The sequence below is a fragment of the Orbicella faveolata genome, unplaced genomic scaffold, assembly GCF_042242905.1.
Source record: "Orbicella faveolata isolate gen_17 unplaced genomic scaffold, um_ofav_v1 contig_24, whole genome shotgun sequence".
Taxonomy (NCBI): Eukaryota; Metazoa; Cnidaria; class Anthozoa; order Scleractinia; family Merulinidae; genus Orbicella; species Orbicella faveolata.
Window position 1 is genome coordinate 15,994,333 of NW_028301552.1, and position 20,632 is coordinate 16,014,964.

General features: G+C 39.0%; 1 protein-coding gene across 7 annotated transcripts; it reads left to right on the forward strand.

Annotated features, from left to right (window-relative positions):
• The first annotated feature begins 1,962 nt into the window (after window positions 1-1,962).
• On the forward strand, window positions 1,963-20,623 carry LOC110046739 (lethal(3)malignant brain tumor-like protein 4). Of its 7 annotated transcripts, none has more exons than XM_020752436.2 (19): window positions 1,963-1,984; window positions 2,474-2,581; window positions 5,188-5,326; window positions 5,788-6,048; window positions 6,565-6,723; window positions 8,943-9,235; window positions 9,856-9,997; window positions 10,486-10,574; window positions 11,032-11,284; window positions 11,623-11,705; window positions 12,266-12,497; window positions 13,044-13,126; window positions 13,679-13,904; window positions 14,498-14,734; window positions 16,027-16,120; window positions 16,630-16,770; window positions 17,348-17,394; window positions 18,105-18,331; window positions 19,564-20,623. In XM_020752436.2, the coding sequence occupies exons 2-19, from the start codon at window positions 2,504-2,506 to the stop codon at window positions 19,672-19,674; spliced, it is 2,895 nt and encodes a 964-aa protein (XP_020608095.2). In that variant the 5' UTR covers window positions 1,963-1,984; window positions 2,474-2,503; the 3' UTR covers window positions 19,675-20,623. The 7 variants fall into 7 exon arrangements, with proteins under 7 accessions (XP_020608095.2, XP_089148671.1, XP_020608092.2 ...); XM_089292545.1 differs by having other exon boundaries at window positions 1,964-1,984; window positions 8,943-9,217; XM_020752433.2 differs by lacking the exon at window positions 1,963-1,984 and adding an exon at window positions 2,111-2,183.
• The last annotated feature ends 9 nt before the right edge of the window (window positions 20,624-20,632 follow it).

Here is a 20,632-nt window from a genome sequence, read left to right on the forward strand (position 1 = left end):
AGGAAGTTGACTTTTTGTTACTGAGTATCTCGTTGTTTGGAGTATAGAATAAACCAGGGAAACAGAAAGAATCGACGAGAAGAAATCACCCAGCCTCTCATAAATATGTCACACGTTGATACGCAATAACAATATATAATCGCACTCCAATAATGTTTTAAACAGACTGATTTGGGGGAATTGATATTACTCAGAAGCACATATATTTTTTTGCGGGTCTCCTTTGAGAGTTTCCGGCTCTCGAAACAGAAATCCAGCAAATACATGCAAGGAAGTAACCTTGTTTAATATCGTTTGAGCAAACTTGAATCCGCGAATATTAATATATCGCGTTAGCAGTGTCAAGGTTGTGGCTGGCAAACTATTCGAATTTATCAGAAAATTAACTTGTTTTTCTTATCTCAGTCTCACATAAGACGGTGTTTGTTTTCCGCGCGGACCGATCAAAAGCCTGCGAGACGCCATTAAACTTCTTTATAAAGAAGGAAAAACGAAAAACTCTGCTGTATAATAAAGCTTATTTGTTAGAAAACTGGCAATGTTGCTACTGTTTCCCTTGTTCTTTCAATACCATCAATCAAAACCGTTACGAAAAGGAAGCGAGGTATCAGAAACAAGGAGTGCTCCCGACATATTGTGGTAATATTGGAAAGCGGCTCAGAAACGATTTAATATCTGTAAAACAATTGATCCATCAGGAATCGTGGCATTTTATTCTTCGTTCACTGATTCACTATTCTGTTTTTAATTTAAAATTCATTACTGGGTCTAATGCTGAAGCCCCTGAGCGCTTTTAAACCAGCCTACATTCTTTGCCTTGCTTTCAGTTTCCCTGGGTGAAACTGACTTTATGTATTTCAAGTCAAATAACAGAAACGACATTGAGCATAATCGTGCGAATACACGTGAACCCAAAACATTTGAAATAGTTTGTATATTTACGGCAGACAGTCAAATTTGAATATTCCACGGAACTTTTTCTTGTCACTGAACATTTCGTTCTAGCTCTTCAAGTTTGGCATAATTATCTTAACCGCTTACAACGTGTTTTCGCTTTCTTACGTGTAATGTTGCTGTCGGCCTTCAATTTCGAATAGAAAGCTTCAAGTACGACGATTATAAACTTTTGAAATCTTTTCATGAGGAACGAAAACGAATCGACTTTTCGGTTGACCTAACATATTGAAGGCTTGGAATTCTTTAACAGTTTTATCCGTATTTACCAAGGTCATATCTAGCGAGAAAAACCTTCAATGGATCATGTTTACCTGGCGACAGTCAACTGTCTTTCGCAGTTAAAACCACTAGCCATTCCACTTACAAAAATAATCACAAGTAAAGTCCCGAGAATGAAAACAAATTATCATTATTTCAACGCTCAGTAGGCCCTGCTAGCTAGCGGCGAGATTTTTGCCGCGGGAGGTATGTCGGCGTTTATTTTTCGCACTGATAGACTTTCTCTCGAAGACGTATTCAGCTTAGAAAAACCCTTTTTTGTTAACCGCGCAACCATTGTAAACTTGAATTATCACTGAAGTTTTTCCTTGAAAACGAAGTCGATTTTTCAATGTCAAAGGTTCAACGACAGGCTAGAGTAATTAAAATTCTTCTTTTTCGAGACGCTAGCTAAAAAAAGGAAAACAATTGAGCAATGGCGTTAAACTATATACAATAGGTTTTTACCAGAGACAACTTTTTCGCTCGTGTGCTTGAAGCTGTAATTCGAAAACCCAGTTTCATCAAGAAAAAGAAAAAAGAAGCTAAGAGCTAAGGGCGGAATTATTTGTTTTATCATCTTCTGTCCAATGTTGCAAATTATTTTCTTTGCGGTTTTGTTTTAATCTGAATAATCGTCGCCCAGGTTAAATTTCAGGCTCAACTTCCCGTTTTCAACCCACGAGAAATTGGAAAAGTCCAGTTGCGTGATAAGTACATTTTCGCTTTCTCGTCTCATCGGAAAAAGCTGAAAGGTCCATCAGAGCAGGTATTTCACTATATTTTATTTTGATTTAAATTCAACCATTATTCAAATAATTGCTCCAGCGTTTAGAAGATTCCAGGCGGTTTGCATAACAATAACTTTAATCACGTGTTTTTTTTGTTCGCTGGTAAATGATTGACACATCGTACGTATCGGATGAACAATTTTTTTGCATTTCTGCGTGGAGCGGCCTTGCACAACGGTAAAGTTCTTAACTCCAGTTTTTCTTGCTAGTTCTCTCGACAACGTTTAAAACTCTTGATGAACGTTAAGCGGTGTTAAATTTTCTTCCCGTTTCGTGTCCCCGAGTTTGAAATTTCGATTTTTTTCCGGCGAATTGAAAAGTGGGTTGTGTTTTCTATATTAGCACACAGTTCCAGATTGGCCGGCAGTTCAGTTTTCATCGAGGTCTTTTCTTTTTACGCGCTTGTTTGTTTTTCAAGGAGATTAACATCGTACTAACTCGCTTGCTGTTGATTCCCTTTATTATAGACGAGATTTCAAGGAGCAGAAACTGGCGACATGTCCACAGAAGATAAAACAAAGCACAATGGAATTGAAGAACCAAAGAAGCAAAACAAGTCTTCGCATGGAAACGAGGTCAAGTATTTCACGCACCGCAACGCAACCATTTCGGTTTTTTTCCGCATTAAAACTTCGCAAGAAACATTTCAGCTTCGAGTAACAACTGGGAAAAATCTTAACAATCCTTTATCAACATACAGTTTGTATTTCAACGAGATATTTGACGTGCAAAAGGCCGTTTTTCGGAAACGGAACAGAGTGAACCCAAAGGTTATTGAATATTCAAACATTGAAACAGTTGAAGCGTGTAGTCGGCAAGCATCGACGGAAGTCGCTATTTTAATCGCTTAAAAGCTCTTTGCTCCGTTGGAAATTTACGTTAACGTCTCGATGGATCTCGTTAGGTTTTGTTTGAGAGTGATATGACTAAGCTTTTTTCGATTTTCCTGTTACAAATACGTTCTACCTCGCGGTTGGCTCCAAAAATAGCTTTTAAGTTATGAATTGATTTCATGACATTATAATGCCATCTTAGCTACTTTTGTTTGTTTTTGCGTCTTCGGCCATCGCTGAATGTGGAAAGTTCAAAAGGTTCGTTTTCTTTTCAGTTTTCATAGTACGTTTCGATCTTTCTACCAATTCGAAAGTAACACCATCAGTGCTTTTCCGTTTCTTCTCTAAAGCGGATTTGTTTTCATACTTCACACCGAGATGCTTATGACAAGGACAAAAGACGTCGACCTCTTGTTTCAGGGGTCGCGCATTATGGCAGTTTCTTTGAAAGCGTTGCTGTCATTTATTTTTCTTTTCGTCTGATCATGCCAACGGGTAAATTGTTCAAAGTCCGTAATTTGCGTCATAATATAATTTCAAGCACTGGCAGTCACTCTGTTACTAGTCTAGAAAGCGGAGTACGGACACCGCCTTCTCTTTCAGTCTATGTCCAATTAACCAAAACGGCCTTTTTTCTTTCAATTTCCTACACCTACACCTACATGCTTTAGAATTCAACCGGTTGTTTAAACAACCTATTGATCAACTTCAATTTTAGAGTTCTGGTCGCTCGTTAAAAATATCGTGTCTGGAATCGATATTCAGTTAGAATGCGTTAATAATTACTAAAAATTACTTTTTTTAACAAGGAAACTGTATTTTATTCCTCAGTGAGATGATACTGATTTTTTTTTTTTTCTGGCGAACATTAAAATTAATGTTGCCTGTCAAATTAATTGATATATTCTGTTTTCGTGCTAGAGTAATTAAAACAGAGAGATACAATAAAACAAAAAAGCTTCGAAAAAAATTAGATAAACAATTTTTTTTCTCTTTTTTTGAGGTCCGTCAGATTTATTAGGCGTCGGATAGTCAAAAGGTGTCTATAAAAACAGGGAGGAACTCCTATTTTATCAAGATCTAGAAATACTTCTACAAAATGTACTCTTGTTCAGGCTTATCTGAACATGTGGATATGCGAGTCGCTAATTCAAGATGATTTTATCTGCAAGCTGAACTTATGTTTCATTTACACGCTTTAAAGGTCACTCTCGCCCACAGACATCCAAGCTGTTGTTATTTCTGAAAATTTATATCTTTCGTCACGCAATTCACGTCTGTACTCATTTAATCCTCGTCTGGGCTTAAATTTCCCAGCAATTACGCACAATCGACGGGAAAAAAAGTATGATTTTCGAAATCGTTTTTCTTTGTTTCTTTTTTTGTTTGTTTGTTTTTTTCAAATGATGTTCTGAACAAATGAGGAAGGCAATAGTTTATTTTTGTTGCTTTTCGTAAAATTATTTCCGCTTTCAGTGCTACTAGCCAGCTGTAAAACTTTCAAGATAGGGCGTACAGTTTCAGCTTCAGTTCAAAACAGGGCATTGCCAAAAGTGCTGATTGAAGAGGGGAAAGATAAAGATAAACGATGCTGTACATTAGCAGGACAATTTAAGAGAGTAAAAGTGACTGAGACTCGGCGGTTTCATTAATAGTTTCGCTTTATTAGTATCGGCAAACTTAAATGGCTTTCAGTATCCCACAAACAAAAAAGGTTGATGCTTTAAAAAACACAACGCTTCAGTATCCCACGTCCGGCACAGCCCAAGTGCCGCAACTGCAGATCTAAAATCTGAGTAGGGGGTTAAGCACTACCATTATCGAGAGCTAACAATAAATAAATTAATAAAAAAAAATAAAAGTAAAAATAAAATTAAAATATTAAAATAACATATTCAGAACTTACCGTAAACAGGCTAAGCTGAGCGTTATTTTGTCTAAACGGAGTGCTTTTCAGGCTAACCAGTGTTATTCCGGTTTACCCCCTTACTTCTCCCTCTAGTAGATCAGAATAGGGTGGTAACACGCTTGGTACAGGGCAAGAATCTGAGAGACCCACTAGCGCACCCTACCCACAAATTCACGGAGTACCCCCCTGGTTATAGAAGCTAATACAAACGAGTTGCAACTCTAGTAATAATTTTGTTTGTAACGCTGTAGAAACCTCTTATTCGGGCTTGGCAAAACACAGCAGAACTCAGCTGCCGGTAGAGCTCAATTTTCATCTATCGATAAAAAGGCATTATTTGTTACGATTTTCCAGTGCGGTTCTGCAAATGTGCAAATTCGATGAATCTGAAGCGACAATCGTTAGTAACTGTGTTTTCATTCCTTTCTTTGTTTAACAGTGGATTTATGGCAGCATTGCAAACGGAGACTTGCAGAATAACTCCTTCATAGGAATGGCTTATGGACCGCCTGCCAAGAAACAGAAAACTGAAAGCGACGAAGAGACGAAACGCAGAGAGCAGGATCGATACTCCAATGGTATGGAATTTTTTGTGATAGAAAAGAAGTATCCCTTACGCTATTTGAGACAATATGAAAGAAAGTTGATGTACTTGATTCATGACTACTGCAGATGCAAGCCGTGAGGAGTATGAGCCGAGCACAAGCACGCAACTCTCCCCATTCCCCTCGCTGCTTAAGGTCGCGCGACTCGCGAGTCTCTCAAATTACAGGAGCAAAAGCTTGACCACCCAGGCTAAATTTGGCGCTGCTTTTTCCTTGCTGTGTTTCCATTTAATATGGAGGCAGAAACCTACTAAAGATTAATTTCAATTACAAATCTTCTGACTAGTTACGAATTCACGAGCTCTGTTGTAATTCGTTATCATACGTCACCCGTACGCGACATCGCTTTCACAAATTATCAAAGCTGATGCTGATATTTTTTGCAGGCAAGAATTAAAGTCGAATTTACGACAACTAAAATTCTTTTGCCGTAGAAAATTTGGTCATAAGATCTGAGCCTTTCCCGGAAGTAAGCAGTTCCTCCCCACCACAAATGATCACTTCCGGTGCCACTGAGGAAAGGACGGCCTCATCGACAAATACTGTGGAACTTAGTAGTACTGTGACAGACCAGCCAGTGACGAGTGACAGCAGTAACGACGTGAAGAAGACAACCACTGAAAAGAAAACTGCAGATGATGGTGACGATCCGTTTGGAGCTTTAGACTGGAAAGATGGAATTGCCACCTTACCAGGTAACACCCTTCTTTAGATGTACTGTCACGCCATCAAAAATAAAAATCGTTACCTTTCAATAAATTAAGTCAAGAACCTGGGATATGATAGATGACTGATGTATAGACAACCTCACAAAGATTTAGGTCTGTGCCGTTTTTCATTCGCGCGTTATCTGGAGAATTGCTTCATCCAAATTAATTTTAAAATCTTTTTTTGCCCTGCGCGAGAGCCCCTCGGGCCATCATTTTAATGGTTATGTCACGCAACGCATTAACTTGGGAATTCAAACGTCTTCTATTAAAAAACAAAGTACTCTGTCGAGCTTTAACGTTATAAAACGTCAAGTTCTTAGAGGTTCTTACCTCTGATGAACCTAAAACTTCAGAAGGATTGGTAATTTGTGACTCTGGAAAATTATGACGTCACGTGAAAGCCGGCCATTGGGATTTGAATGCCATAGAAGGCCCTGGGGACGAGTTGGTGTTGTTTCACGGTTTAGCTTTAATGATTGTTTGAATGGATTGTCTTGATAGGCAGCAATCTTAAGTTCAAACTGACCGAGTTCGGTACTCTGGAAATCATCAGTACGGTGGAAACAGATAAAGGAGAATACGAGTGGAGCACACCAACACAACATCGCAAAACAAGCACTGATGACGGGGAAAACAACAAAAAAGGAAAGAAAAGTAAAGGTGACGAAATAGGGAAACAGTTTTCGTTTAAGAGAATAGTTATTAATTCTTAATTTTTGTTACCTATCCGTAACAAAGCAGAACTCAGCAATGGGAAGAAAAAAACGTGCTCACTTGAAATGAAAGCTCTCTCTTGGGTTCCTTGGAGTAGTTCTATGACAACAGTGAAGAGAAATTGTTTCTATTTGTATATTCGACTTACTAAAGAAAAAGTTATATAGACACGAGTGTTTTACCGGAAAATAAACCACTCGTAAAATTCATACGAAGCACATCCGGGACCCGAGTGACGTATTTTTCCTGTCCTCGCTAGTGACGATATTTATGACGTCAATTCTCCTTAATTTTTTTCACGACGGTTTGCTGTGCTCGTACGTAAAATATTGTTTTTACCACTCGAAAATAAAACTCATATATTCCGTATCGGGAGTTTTTAATGTCAAAGAAATACAGCGCTCATTGTTTTCTTCTTCGTGACGCTATGAATAGCACTTTAGAAGGACTGTAAGTTGAAATTAATTGAAAACTGTATTTGTTAATGAAAGCGTTTAAGATTCAAGCTTTAAACTCTTTACCGTTGCCTCTTTGTTGTTATATCATTCCCAAAAGTAAGCATTTAAAAGCAGGAACTGTTATAAACCAATTGCTGGTTTTCAGTGTCACGCAATTCAAAATAGATCAAAATAAAAATCCAAACCGGTCAATAGATAAAGTCCAGAATCTGGGAAATGAAAGAAGGTAAATATGCAAAGACTCTCGCCAACATTCTGGTCACAGCAATTTTTCTTGTGCGAGATATGCGGAGAAATTTTTTACCCAAATTTATAATGATTTGTATGGAGACGCCATGCTGGTGCCCATCCGTATGGGCACCAACATGGCGGCCGGAAACCAACAGAAACATCTGTCACTGAGTTTTGCTACAAAAGCGTGAATTTATCCTTCGTGGAACTCTAAAACATTAAAATAATACTTTTTCTAAGACATGAACTGTTCAGATAGCCAAGTTCCCCAAAATAAGTCACTTTTTGAACCATCATGACAGCTCTCTAGGCCGTCATGTAAATGCCGCCTCACGCAAAAGCTTAGAAATTCAAGCGTAGTGTATCACAAAACCAAGAACCCATTCGGAGCGAAAACTTTTATGAATATTAGTTTTCAGCTGCTCTAATACATCATTTAAGTAAAATCTCAGAAAGATAAATAGTTTTGTAGTTCGAATTTTGGTGACGTCATGTGAAAACCAGCTATTGGATCTTCAGTTTCGAAGAGAAAACAATTACGCCAGACGCCACCGGATTTTGTTTTGAACCTTTTTCTTTTTCTCATTCACTGGTTGCACAGAACATGTCATTTCCACTAGATTTTCGAAAATAGTGAGACTCGAGCAAGAGAAAATACTTCTGATTGTTATAAGACAAGGTAGTCTTGAGGTAAATTCGAACGTTGTGATTGGTTCTTTCCTGGTCGGGATTTTGCCAGACAGACCGTTTCCATAGAAAGCCGGCAAATTCAAGGCCCGAGTATCATACAATAAACTACTTATCAACCTAACCTACATGGAGCTTGCTCGAGCCATACTGGGGAATATCGGTCTTTTCTGTACGGATCCGAAGTGCCACGACCTCGGGCCAACATTTTCGGTAAGGTCCTCGCGCTCAGTTAGTAAGAGGCTATTATTTTCAATCATGTAGAAAACCGCTCCGACCAACCATTTCCATATATTACTTGCAAAAAATTTCGCACGTTAAAATTTTGGACGTCGTATTTCGGACGTTCAATTTTCGGACACTTTTTATCGAATTTCAGACAAAACCTTCGGACACTTTGCATAAGCATAGCTAAAGTAAATTTACGCGTAAACTGGAAAACACGAATTAGGCTGAAACAACAGCTGTGAAAATAATAGTTTTACTGCTACCTCAAGGTTTTACAGGAACACCGTCGAGAAAATGGCACAACTTCTAACATGCCGTTATGTACTTCAACTAGTGTCTCCACCAGGCGGAAAAAAGGGAAATTAAGAGATTTGGTGCTACTTAACATTAAATACTGTAGTGTAAATATATCGGACGCTTAAAAAGTTTCGGACGGCTTTATTTTCGGACACTTTCTTTGTCCGAAATTAAAATCGTCCGAAATCTTTTTGCATATAATGTATTACGACCAGTAGATTAAAGAAAGTTTACTTCTAAATTTCCGTGTCTTTTTTATAACAGCAAGTTCAAGAAACAGCACAGACCCGTCAGCAGCGTCTCCCGATACCAGTGGTATACTTTGTTGTGAAGTCTGCGGCAAGTATGGCCTGCCTCATGAATTCTCCGCTTCCGGCAGATTTTGCAGTTTGTCGTGTGTTGGTGTTTACACTGGAAGGAGAAATAAAGGAAGAGAATACGTCCGCCATGCTAAAACAGTGGACGGCAAGATTGTGAAAAGGAAGAAGAAAGACAAAGCAAAGAACCGTGAACTGTCGCCTTATACAGAATTACCCCATGTAAGGAACACAGAGGGTGTGAGTGGCGATTGTTCGGAGTAAAGAATGTATCCGTTTTACTGAGAACTAATCAAATCTCGTTCGAGACAGGACAAAGACAACTCCATGCATAACCAATAGCCTAAATTTGGCGCGAAAATATTCGCAGGTATTTATCCGCGTACATTATCTGTTCCAAGAAGGGAAGCGTAGCTTAAGGAAGACTGTGTTCTTTGAGGAACAAATAATGTTCAAGGGCAAATATGTGAGCATATTTTCGCGCCAAATGGACGCTATTGTGTTAATTATCCTTCAAATATTTTTGGCAACACGCGCAGTTTTAGTTGGGGGATATTCAGCCACGCGACATGTTTAGACCAATCGCACGCGTGCGAAAATACTTGATGGATTATAAATATCCTTATCTCAGAGAAGAAATACACAAAATTTGTGATTCGCAGAATTTATTTGGATCTGCGAAGACTTTAAACGAAGGAGGGAAGGAATAAGTGAGCGCGGGAGCGGCTAACGAAGGAGGGAGGGGGAGGTTCGGGACGGGACGGGACGGATTATTTCAGAAAAGTAAATCAGTTCTCCGATTTAAGTCTTTTATGCCCTGTGGTACAAAAAAAAATTCTAGTTTCTGATTCTTTTTGCAGGAAACATCGCCATCCCAAGAAAATGAGCCAGAAATGTTGGGAGCTCGACGAACATTTAAAGTGAAAAGAAAGCGCATGAAAAACAAGCTCAAGTTTAAGAAGGCTTCTTTAAATGCAACGGATCTCATGAAGGGTGAAGATGGTGAGTGATGGATGATAGTCTTACACCCTTAAACTACCGATCTTTATCTTTTTTTCTCAAGAAAACATTTTATAACGCGCGGTCTGATCGGTTGAAATTTTCGTAGTTGTTATTTCGGTTGTCACGCGGATTAGGAAAAGGGTTACGTGACTTCCCGAATTATTGTTGCCGCAGAGACAGTTTCCGATTGGTTGTTTAGTTGTTAATAAGTCCATGTGAACGTGCCTCATCCTTGGACCCTAGTATCTGACCATTCACGCGAAAATTAAAAGCTGTTTCAGTTTGTGTAGTTATGCTTGTTCGAAATTTTACACAAAATGGATTTTGTCATAGTTTTGACTTTTCAAACCCTCGGCCTGCTAATACCCATATCCAGCTCCCCCAGCGTGATGGCATGTGTGGTATTAAAAAGAGTTTTAAAAAATTTTTTGTGTCATGTTATGGTTTGGTCTTACAGTTTTGTTTTTTTTTTTTTTTTCTGTTTCTAGTTCCGTATGATTCAACCAAACCGTTTGTATGGACGGATTATTTAGCAGCTTGTAATTCGAAAGCTGTTCCAGTCGGCGTCTTTAAACAGGTTTGTTTCTGGTGTACTACCGTACACTACCGCTTATAATAACCTCCCCGTTACGGGCCCATTGACCTGTGAACAAGCCCCCTCGGATATAAGCCCTCCTCTGGTAAAGTGAAATGAAAGCGATTTATTGTAATGAGTTAAAGCTAAATTAAAAACCAGTATATGAAAAACATATTGGGATCAACACCGCTGTAGCTAATTTCGAAACCTTTTTTATTCCGCTTATGCCCCCCCCCCCCCCCTCCGGATATGAGCCCCTTCGTTTATACGCCCATTTAAAAACACCTTACGAAGTTGATAAGCCCAGGGCTTATAAGTAGCAGTTTGCGGTATTTGATGATATCCTTTGCCGTCGCAACCTTCTATATCTTCATTTTTGCTGTACCTTCAAGACCCTTTAAGAAATGCACGAAAGCAATGATGTGATGTTTTGTTTTTTTTCTTTTCGTTATTGTAGGAGAACCCATTTCTTGATTTGGAAAGTAAATCGACGTGTGGATTCGAGAAGGACATGAAACTAGAGGCCATTGACCCGAAGCATCCTTCATACATTTGTGTTTGCACCATAGTCAGAGTAAAAGGAACGCGTTTGAGGCTTCACTTTGATGGCTGGTCGGAGAGTTACGACTTCTGGACCTGTGCTGATTCACCCTTTATATTCCACGTGGGATGGTGTGAAAGGAATGGCCAGAAACTTCATCCGCCAAGAAGTAAGAGAAGAACACAATCTTGTGTCTTTGGTGTCTGCATTTCTTTTCGATACAAAAGTAGCAGTCAGTCATTCACATATACCGTCGCCGTGACTGTCTATGACTGTCCCATGAGTCTTCACGCGCCCTGTTTCACTGGTTTCTAATCTTTCATCAACCGAAAACGAGTGAATGGAAGAATGGTCACGAGTTTGTCTGGCGTTTTTCTGGGCAGCGATCGTGTCTTAGAAACGGCATACGCAATTCTGTATGGGATATGGCTAGCCCATCATGTCCATTAGGTACTGATGGCCGGGTACAGATTACTCATTTCTGTCCTTGTTTTCTGTTGTTTTAAGGCATGTCATTTTCGGAGTTCAACTGGGACAAGTACTTGAAGGTGTGCGAAGCTAAAGCCGCACCAGAACACCTGTTCAAGCCAGTAAGTTGAATAAGTACGCCATTGAATTGTAATAAATAAATAAATAAATAAATAAATAAATAAATAAATAAGTAACTTATTCCTAAAAGTTGAGCACACCTGCAGAGGAACCTCGATTTAACGAACATCTGTATAACGAAGTCCTCGGTATAACGAACGGTTTTCCTGGCCCCAGTAATAGTAAAATATATGGAAAAGAACCTCGATACAACGAAACCTCGTCATGTATAGCGAACATATTTTGCCTCGTTACCTCGAGGTTCCACAGTTTTTTAAGTTGAGCTGATGACGAACAATACACACTTAGCGCAAATCAACCTCGTTTCCAGGTTCTCTCTCCTTTGCCTCCCTCATTGAGGTAAAAGAGAGAGAGACTGGGATTGAGGTTAAATCCAGATTCCATTCCTACTAAAGTCAGTATAAGTGTTATTACGTCAGTTCCTCAAAGCTCACTCGATTTCTCTTTTACAGAAAGTTCTTTATTTCTTTTCGTCTCTTGACGAAACCCACCGTGTGTGGTTTGAAGACTTCCTGAATACCTCTTCCGTTGCTTTTCCCAGATTTCACCAACGAAGCATGGTTTTAAAACTGGTATGAAACTAGAGGCGGTGGACAGAATGAATCCGGATCTAATCTGCGTTGCCACAGTAACAAATGTGATTGGCAACCACTTCCTAGTTCACTTTGACGAGTGGGACGACTCCTATGACTACTGGTGTGGGGATGATTGTCCCTACATCCGTCCTGTAGGGTGGTGTAGGGAAAATAACAGGAATCTCAACCCACCCAACGGTAAGTCTTGAAATTAAGTTACAGCTGTTGGAGGGAAGGCCGGTAACGCAGTGCGCAAACTCTCTTTTATCTACCCTCTTCCCGATTTGCGACGAGAGATTGCGTGGCAAATTAAGGGAGTGTCTCAGTTACAAAACAGATATAAGCAAAATGCGCGGTTTTAGTTTTGTGGGAACTTGATCAGAAAGTAAAGTAATACGTCCTTTGTTGTCACGCAATCTAGTGAATGTTCACTATTATGTGTTAAGCCTCCATAAATAAAGGCTTTACTTAGTGAGAGAAGAAGTTGTGACAAGCAAAGGGAATGTCTCCTTTACAAGGTTAAGATGCTGGCTTTACAACCAGAATGCACAGGCACAGGCCTTGCAGGGCGAGGGTTTTTGTCAGCACATGTAAGTAGCAACACAAATACCATGATCAGCACCATCGTTATCGTGAAAAAAAAAACAGATCATAGTCGTAATAAAGTTCCTAAGAAAAGATTATCAAGTAAAGCGACCTTTGCCATTTAGTTTGTTAAAAGACTTTTTTTCAAATCACTTTTAGATGATGAATTTCACACTTTCCGTTGGGAAGAATACTTGAAATCTACTGGAACTATTGCTGCACCTTCTCATTTCTTTAAAACGGTGAGCATAACAGAGTTTTTAATCCGTTTCTCCAGAACGTTACCAAATGTTTACATAGAAAATACCATTCAAATCACCCCAGTAAACGGTTTGCCAAGTGGATAAGCTAATTGTTATTACTGACTAATTTAGAGCTGAAAGTTCCCCAAGTGTTCCAGTATAAGCAGAAAATGTGCATTATTCTTATTAGTGGAACAGAACTAACTTTTTCTTGTTCCGCTATAGCTAAGGCTTAAACCGCTATCCTATTTGATAGAAAATGCTTGTTTGATTGGTGCTCTTTGATTGGTTAAAAACGTTGGCAAAAGATGTAAAAGAAATCAATTGTGAAGTGATCACTCCTTTCCGGTCCTGCATTTTGCCGGTCTGCTTCTGTGTTAAGTAATTTTAGTTGTTCGAAATTTCGTTTGCCTGAAGAAAACGTGAAGAACGTAAATCCATACTTGAAAGAACCTGAAACTGATTATAGATGGTTCGTTTCGTACGGAGTGAATCTCATCTATGTTGGTATATTTTGCTAATTGACCCGCTCCTCTATTTTCTTCATTTCAGCGGCCACCGCCAGGTTTCAAAGTGAACCAGAAGCTTGAAGCAGTTGACAAGAGAAATCCTTCCCTGGTACGAGCTGCTACCCTAGCTGAAGTGAACGAATACCGATTACGAATTCATTTTGACGGATGGGATGATATCTATGATGACTGGTTTGAGGCTGACTCCTTAGATCTATACCCTGTGGGATGGTGCGAAAAATCAGGTCATCCCCTCGAGACGCCTCTCAGTAAGTGTTTTGTCTCACTACAAATTTCAGCAAAGAGTATCTTTAAGAGTGGTCTCGTAGGTGTTCGGCCACGGACGAACTGTTTCTTATTTCGTATGTGGTGGGGTTCGTATCGTAGATAATCAGGAGCCTGTTAAAACTCTAAAAGACCTTCAGAAAATATTGATCCTTTAGAATCCTACATTGTAATCTATTTTGGTTTAATCAGTTTCATGTAATATAAGAAGCAAAAGAAAATGCATGGATTATGTGAAATCGATTACACCGATTAATGCATTGCCTGCAATGGAGACCAGGACTCGAAAACTGAAAAGTACCCTGAGCCAATTAGCGAGTCAGGATGTGCTTGTGTGGCCACGAACGTTTTGCGAAGTACTTGGTGACTATACACAAATCTTTGAGGGGCATTTCTTAATTGAAAATTATCACAGCTTCAACTGCATAGCAGTGTTCCTACAAAAAAGCCAGGTTGCCGCCAAATATAATAATAATGAACCTCTTTATAGTCTACACGAATGATTTACTTTGAATTCCACTCAAAGCTGACTACAATCACTCTTAATTATTCATACAAACTTCTTCTTATATCTCAGCTACGCGCGAGAAGATCTCGAGCGCCGCCTGTCCAACTCCCGGATGTAAGGGCATTGGTCATGTGAAGGGAGCGAAGTACTCGACCCATCACAGCACGTTTGGATGTCCTTACTCATTGCAGAATTTGAATAAAGACTCGTGTCTTGTGGATCGACTTTCCAACAACTCTATGACAGAGGAATCGGATTGGTCTTATGCCTCCAAGCAGAAGTTAGCTGTTGTGAAAGCTATAAAAGGTAATGAGCTACTGACTGCTTATTGACCGACCGATTGAAAAATGTTTTCCAATTGGCAATCCACCACAAAACTGTCTAGACATCTGTCTAATTCACGAGATTTTTACGGGGAGAGTTGCTAATTAAAATTGCTTATCTTAATGACGTCAGGATGACGTCACAACTGGCGGTGTCAACACGAAAAACTAGGCGAGCATGTTAGTTTTAGCTCTTCGTAGTTTTATTCGATATTTATAACGTTCATTAAAAGTGCCCATAATGTCAAAAAAAATTTCGCTTATCTAATTCTAAATTTCACCTAATGAACTTCTGCGAAAAAATTTTTCGATTTGGATAAAACGCATTTTTTTTTTACGAATTTTTACAAAGTTCAAAATTCTATTTTCTTGCGGTCGAGCCCTGCCGCTGATCAGAAGAATAACGTGCTCAAAATGGCCACGTGACTGCTGCCTGTGACGTAGGTTCAGGAACCTCACTTGACCTTTAGTGCATATAAATACATACGTCGTGTGTTACAAAGAGCGGCAACGCATCTTTCCGGCATTTTCAACTAAATGTAGACAACTCTGAAGCAAAATTTCCACTTGTTTTCAAGTCAGATAAGTCACGAGCCAAATCACGTGTTCCTGAACCTACGTCACGACTCACTCCAAAACGAGGAAGACTGGTGCGAATGGTGGACCAAAATGGCGCCAAATTTGCACGTCTTAAAAAAATTATAAGAAAATTGCGTTTTATGCAAATCGAAAATTTTTTTTCGAGAAAGTTAACTGGGTGTTATGAAGAATCTGATGAGAAAGCAAAAAAATTGACGTTATGGGCACTTTAACCCAAATTTAACTGGCTTGTTGAACCCGCACAGAATAAAGGAATCCTGATTTATAATATCAAATTTTAGGGAAAATTCAGTTTCAGTCTGAAAATTGAAACACATTACGTAGCGAATGTGTGTAGAGACATCTTACAAGACAAGTGTTGTTGTTTTTCAAGCTAAAGTACAGATTGTTGAAATTGTGATGACGTTTTCTTGGCCTTTTCTTTTTCTAACGGGAGATCGGTTGGATATAACGAGGAGAATAGTTAGAATTGTAGAAAATTTGCGACATTAGTGTTAATATGATTTTCATATTAGCCTTAACAAATGACCATTTTAGAAACGAGCAAGTTCATTCATTATGCTAGCGTCGTATTGCAATGTTGTTTGGTAATAATCTGTCTCGGCTCCTAGAGAAACGAGCTAACAGAACATCATAAGGCAAATTATCGACTGACGGTCAATATTTTGATCATAGAAGAAATTACTTCTACTCAAGGAGATGGAACCTGCCCAACACCGGGCTGTGACGGGTCCGGTCACGTGAGTGGACAATGGAAGACACATTACACGTATGTACTGCCCATACTTTTTGATTAGTTGATGTAAAATAACACTGTCGACTTGCACTAGTCTGCTCAATGCCAGTTGTTCCGAGCAAAGAAGGCCAAATTTCCTAAAAGCAATAAATTTGTTAAAGTAGTTTGCTTCAAACCGGTTCTTGGTTGCGTGGGATAGCCGAATGGGAAGTCGGTGTGGAATGAGAGCCAAATATTTCCTCTACAGCTCAAACCAACTCAGTATATAAGTATTTTATCGCACTGTTTCTTCAGAGCTCAGTTTTATCAGGAAGTTGTGAAAATGTCTCGGGTTAAGTTCTGAATTTCTGGCGATAAATTAAAATTGCGCTCCTCTTTCTGTTATGACGTAATGAAAAAGACTTCCGTATCAAACTAAATAAACCTCAAAACACAAAATTTCAGTTTCAATTTCAATTTGAAGCCCAGTAACTGTTGAGAACATTTACGTTCGACCGGCGCCAAATTACTGAAGTATTCTCGCTGTTTTTCTCTTTCCACAGATTGTCAGGTTGTCCCAGAGTCAAGCATTTAGCAAAATCACCCACCTCAAAAAAAAGTGCCTCACTCTACAGTCCCTCAAACAAGGGTTTCTCCGCTAGCAGCACAGAATCCGGCATCATTGGAACACGTAGTACCTCCAGGTAAGGAACGTTTTCTGCTGGAAACCAACGGCTGGATAAATTTGCCACTTTATGATCGACTACTTTGGAAACTCTTTCACTTTTTCTTGATTTTTTGTTTGTCTTCATAACTGGAGAAATGATGAAATCTGATTGGCTGAGAGCAGCATTACAATAGGATATTTCAGCTAAATGATTAGTGTAGCATGTATGTTATAATATGTTTATTGTTGCAGTCTTTAATTAACTGGAAATTGAGATGTTCTAAGGAAATCGGTGGTCCATCTTTTATGATCACGTTGAACCCTTAATCTCTGGATTTACTTCCATTCTCGTTGATAGGGCTTGTAAATTTGCAAATGAGAAATACAGATACAAATGCATTTACTGGCGTTTTGTTGTTAATTGCATAACTTGAGATCAAAGGGGAATCCTTAAAGCTGACGAAACGAGCGTTAGCCATGGTAAGGCGCATACGTACTGCGAGAAAGCCAACGGCCCAAGTACTTCCTTTCCAAATCGTTGCTGATTTAAAGATCCAAAAACGTTTGGTTATTGATTGAATTGCTGTTTATGTCACGTTGCTGTTCTTTTTCAGGCGAGTCGGCATCAAAGAAGAAAAGCCTGACAGTTCAAGACACAGGGGTAAATTATACGAGAAAAGTTTCTTAAAAAATTTTAAAACTAAAGCGTTAAATATTTTCTAGACATTGTTGGATAAAAAAAATGTGTGAATTTTGGAAACATTCGTACGATCAGCAACTTATTTCTTATTACAAAACCCATCAGTACATTTTAAGCCAACGAGTAATAAGATTAAAACAATCAGTTACGGAATAAATAAAACTGTCGGAGCGATCTGTGTCCATGATTAAAATTCAAAAAAAGGAGTTTAAAACAGAGCTAAGAAAGCTAGCTCTGTTTTAAATTCCTTTTTTAACCTTTAATAAGTTACGGCGTTGTTTCGAGAATACTTGTTTGTGTAGGTGACACTGGCACGAAGTAGGGGGTAGCTCACACTTGCATTATAAAAGGTCACGATCTTTCAAGCCAATAGCAGGAGAATCGTAGATGCTTCCCAATCGTAACGCATAGACCATGCAAGAACGCCGATCAAGGAAAGATAAAGTACCTTTCAGCAATATCTTGTACGTTTTCACTCCTCCTGCTCTCAACACTAAGGTATACCTTGCCAGCCCCCACTCCCCCCCCCCCCTACAAAAAAACCCGCTGCATCATCAGTTTCTCAGCACCATCGTCAAAAGAAATGTATAACGACCAGTAAGGAGATTTGATATTTTGAACACAGAGATGGAAAATAAGATTAAATCAACTTTAAAATTCTTTCATTTCAGTCGCCGACAAAGCTATTCAACACGTATCTCCATTCTCGTTCCCATGGCCTCTCGGTAGTGGATTTCCATCAGCATTTCTAAGCGAACTCAAGTCTTCCATCAACCACAATAACAATGGGGCAGTGTCCAGTGAACGACAGCGAATCATGGCATGGAATGTTGATGACGTAGCTAGTCACGTGCGCTTTCTAGGTTGTGCAGACCAAGCCAAAATTTTCATTGATCAGGTGAGAATTAACACGGTTTCTTTATTCCATGATATTTTTCCTTCTGCCGCAAATTCGCATAAGGATACGATTAATTCAGTTGCTTACCATAGGACACATAAGGCAGGACAGGACAGAAGTCATACTGTTTCGTTGCTTCTTGATGCGAGTTCAAAGTTTTACAATAAAAATCAAAGAAACACTACAAACAAATTATCTAGACGGACAGAAAAGGAAGAAAACATACACTTTTAGTGGGTAACGAGGCGAATCGAGACGACCAGGAAAGTGCATTAAAGGTCAAAAGAGTCTACAATTCTATCCTGCTAAGGAACAAAGAGAATATTTGAGTAATATCCAAGTTTAGAAAACAGCCCTAAGAAAATACTAGCCCTAAGAAAAATCGTGTTTCTATTAAACAATTAGATTATAAATCTACTGGAGTTCTATCACGAATGCCGTTCTCTGATTGGCTCCGCTACCCACTATCTATTCTGTGATAGAAACACGGTACATGTATGTTTTTTTATTTCTTAAACAGAACACTTTCGTAGGCATATTATCTTTATACTATACACCAACCTGGATCAAGAAGAAAATGAGAATTCTGATTGGTTCTCTAGACATTTTAAATTTTGCTTTGCGGTCAGATAAAATGAATGAATTGATAAATGATACAAAACATTTTTTTGTGATTTTGAGAATGTGATGCCAACAATCACATTGCTGTACATTATCAACTGACAAACCACGACATCGACTGGGACTCTGCTCAGTGCTTAACCTACACTTCTGAGTTCAAACTATTTTCAACGACTGACTCTGGAAAGCTGGCACACTAACCTAGAACAAACGCCTCTTAAAAGATGTCAACAACTACCGGCGCCTTACAAACGACTTATCCACGACGGAAACGAAACCGACAAACGGACTTCTAACAGACCGACTTAACAATACATGGACCAAAACCCGACCAATTTGACTAACAATAGACGGATCGAAGCCTACCAATGACTGATGACAAACTTTACATGAGTCTTTCAGCCAATACCATCATGGCTAAACTGACCAATAACGTTCAACGGACCAGACTTATAACATCATCGACTGACAAACACTATTCACTTGACTCTGAAGATGACTTCCACTCAGGTTGTCGAAACGTCAGTCACCAACAACAGTTCTTTTCAGAACTACCCTCACTCGGACGATCACACTATACGAACTAAACATTTTTTTCTGCTTTCTTGCAGCAAATTGATGGAGAAGCTTTCCTCTTACTCAACCAGAGTGACATCGTTAACATTCTCAAGATCAAGCTGGGGCCTGCTCTAAAGATCTACAACACCATCCCAAAATTTTGATATCAGGGTTTTTTTTTTAAACTCTACCAACGTATTAGACAATCCATTCGTCCCTGTCCCAGACGCTGTGAATAGCCGGGCACTTACGTATTCAATGGTCTACAAAGCCTAGGCAACATTGAAATAGATTAGCTGACAAAATATGACAATTTGTGATACATTTTAGGTTATATGATGCATGATGGTTGCCTCCTTTTCCTTTTGAGGTGGAACGTAGTGCAATAAAAGAATATATCAATAAACCTTGGCAAGGAAACGAACGTTTTTCGTCCCGCGCTTTTTCCCATCCACCTTGAGAGGGACTAGAAACAAAATATTTCAGTCACACTGATGACGTAACTCCTCGAGGATCCCAGAATTAGCTCTGATTGGTTGTTACTCAGAAAATTTTTCCCACTGTTTGGTGCGGTTTTAAACCAATCAAATCACTAGAAAGTGTTATGTCATCAGTACAGAAGTTTTCGGCTCGAATCTCGCGGGAGTTGAAAATTACGCGGGACGAGAGACTTCACACCTTTCTCAGTATGAAATAAAGATTGCATTTACAGAGTTTTAATTGCTGTAGACTAGGCTACCTCAAGGGAGATCTTTTCTTGGTTGCGTTTAATGCAATATTGTAAAGCAAGACATATATTTTAGAGATCAAATTCTGGTAGAACACTTTTGTAATGGCACATGCAAAGAATTGTGTTAAAGTTTTCTTAAACCCGTCAGAAGTCACTGCTGACCGAGTTACATGAGTAATGTATTAGCTGAAGGTCTCAATTAATAATTCATGAAGAGGTTTTGGCTGAAAGCTTTTTATAAAATCACTGAAAGCCGAAAAAGACTTGCTACTGACGTACTTACCATTCTTAGTTGCGTGTAACACTAAGGGTCTCTTACTTGTCATAAAGGCTACACTGATATTTGACCAATAAATCTTTCACGTAAACAATAAGATGGAAAATTATGCCTG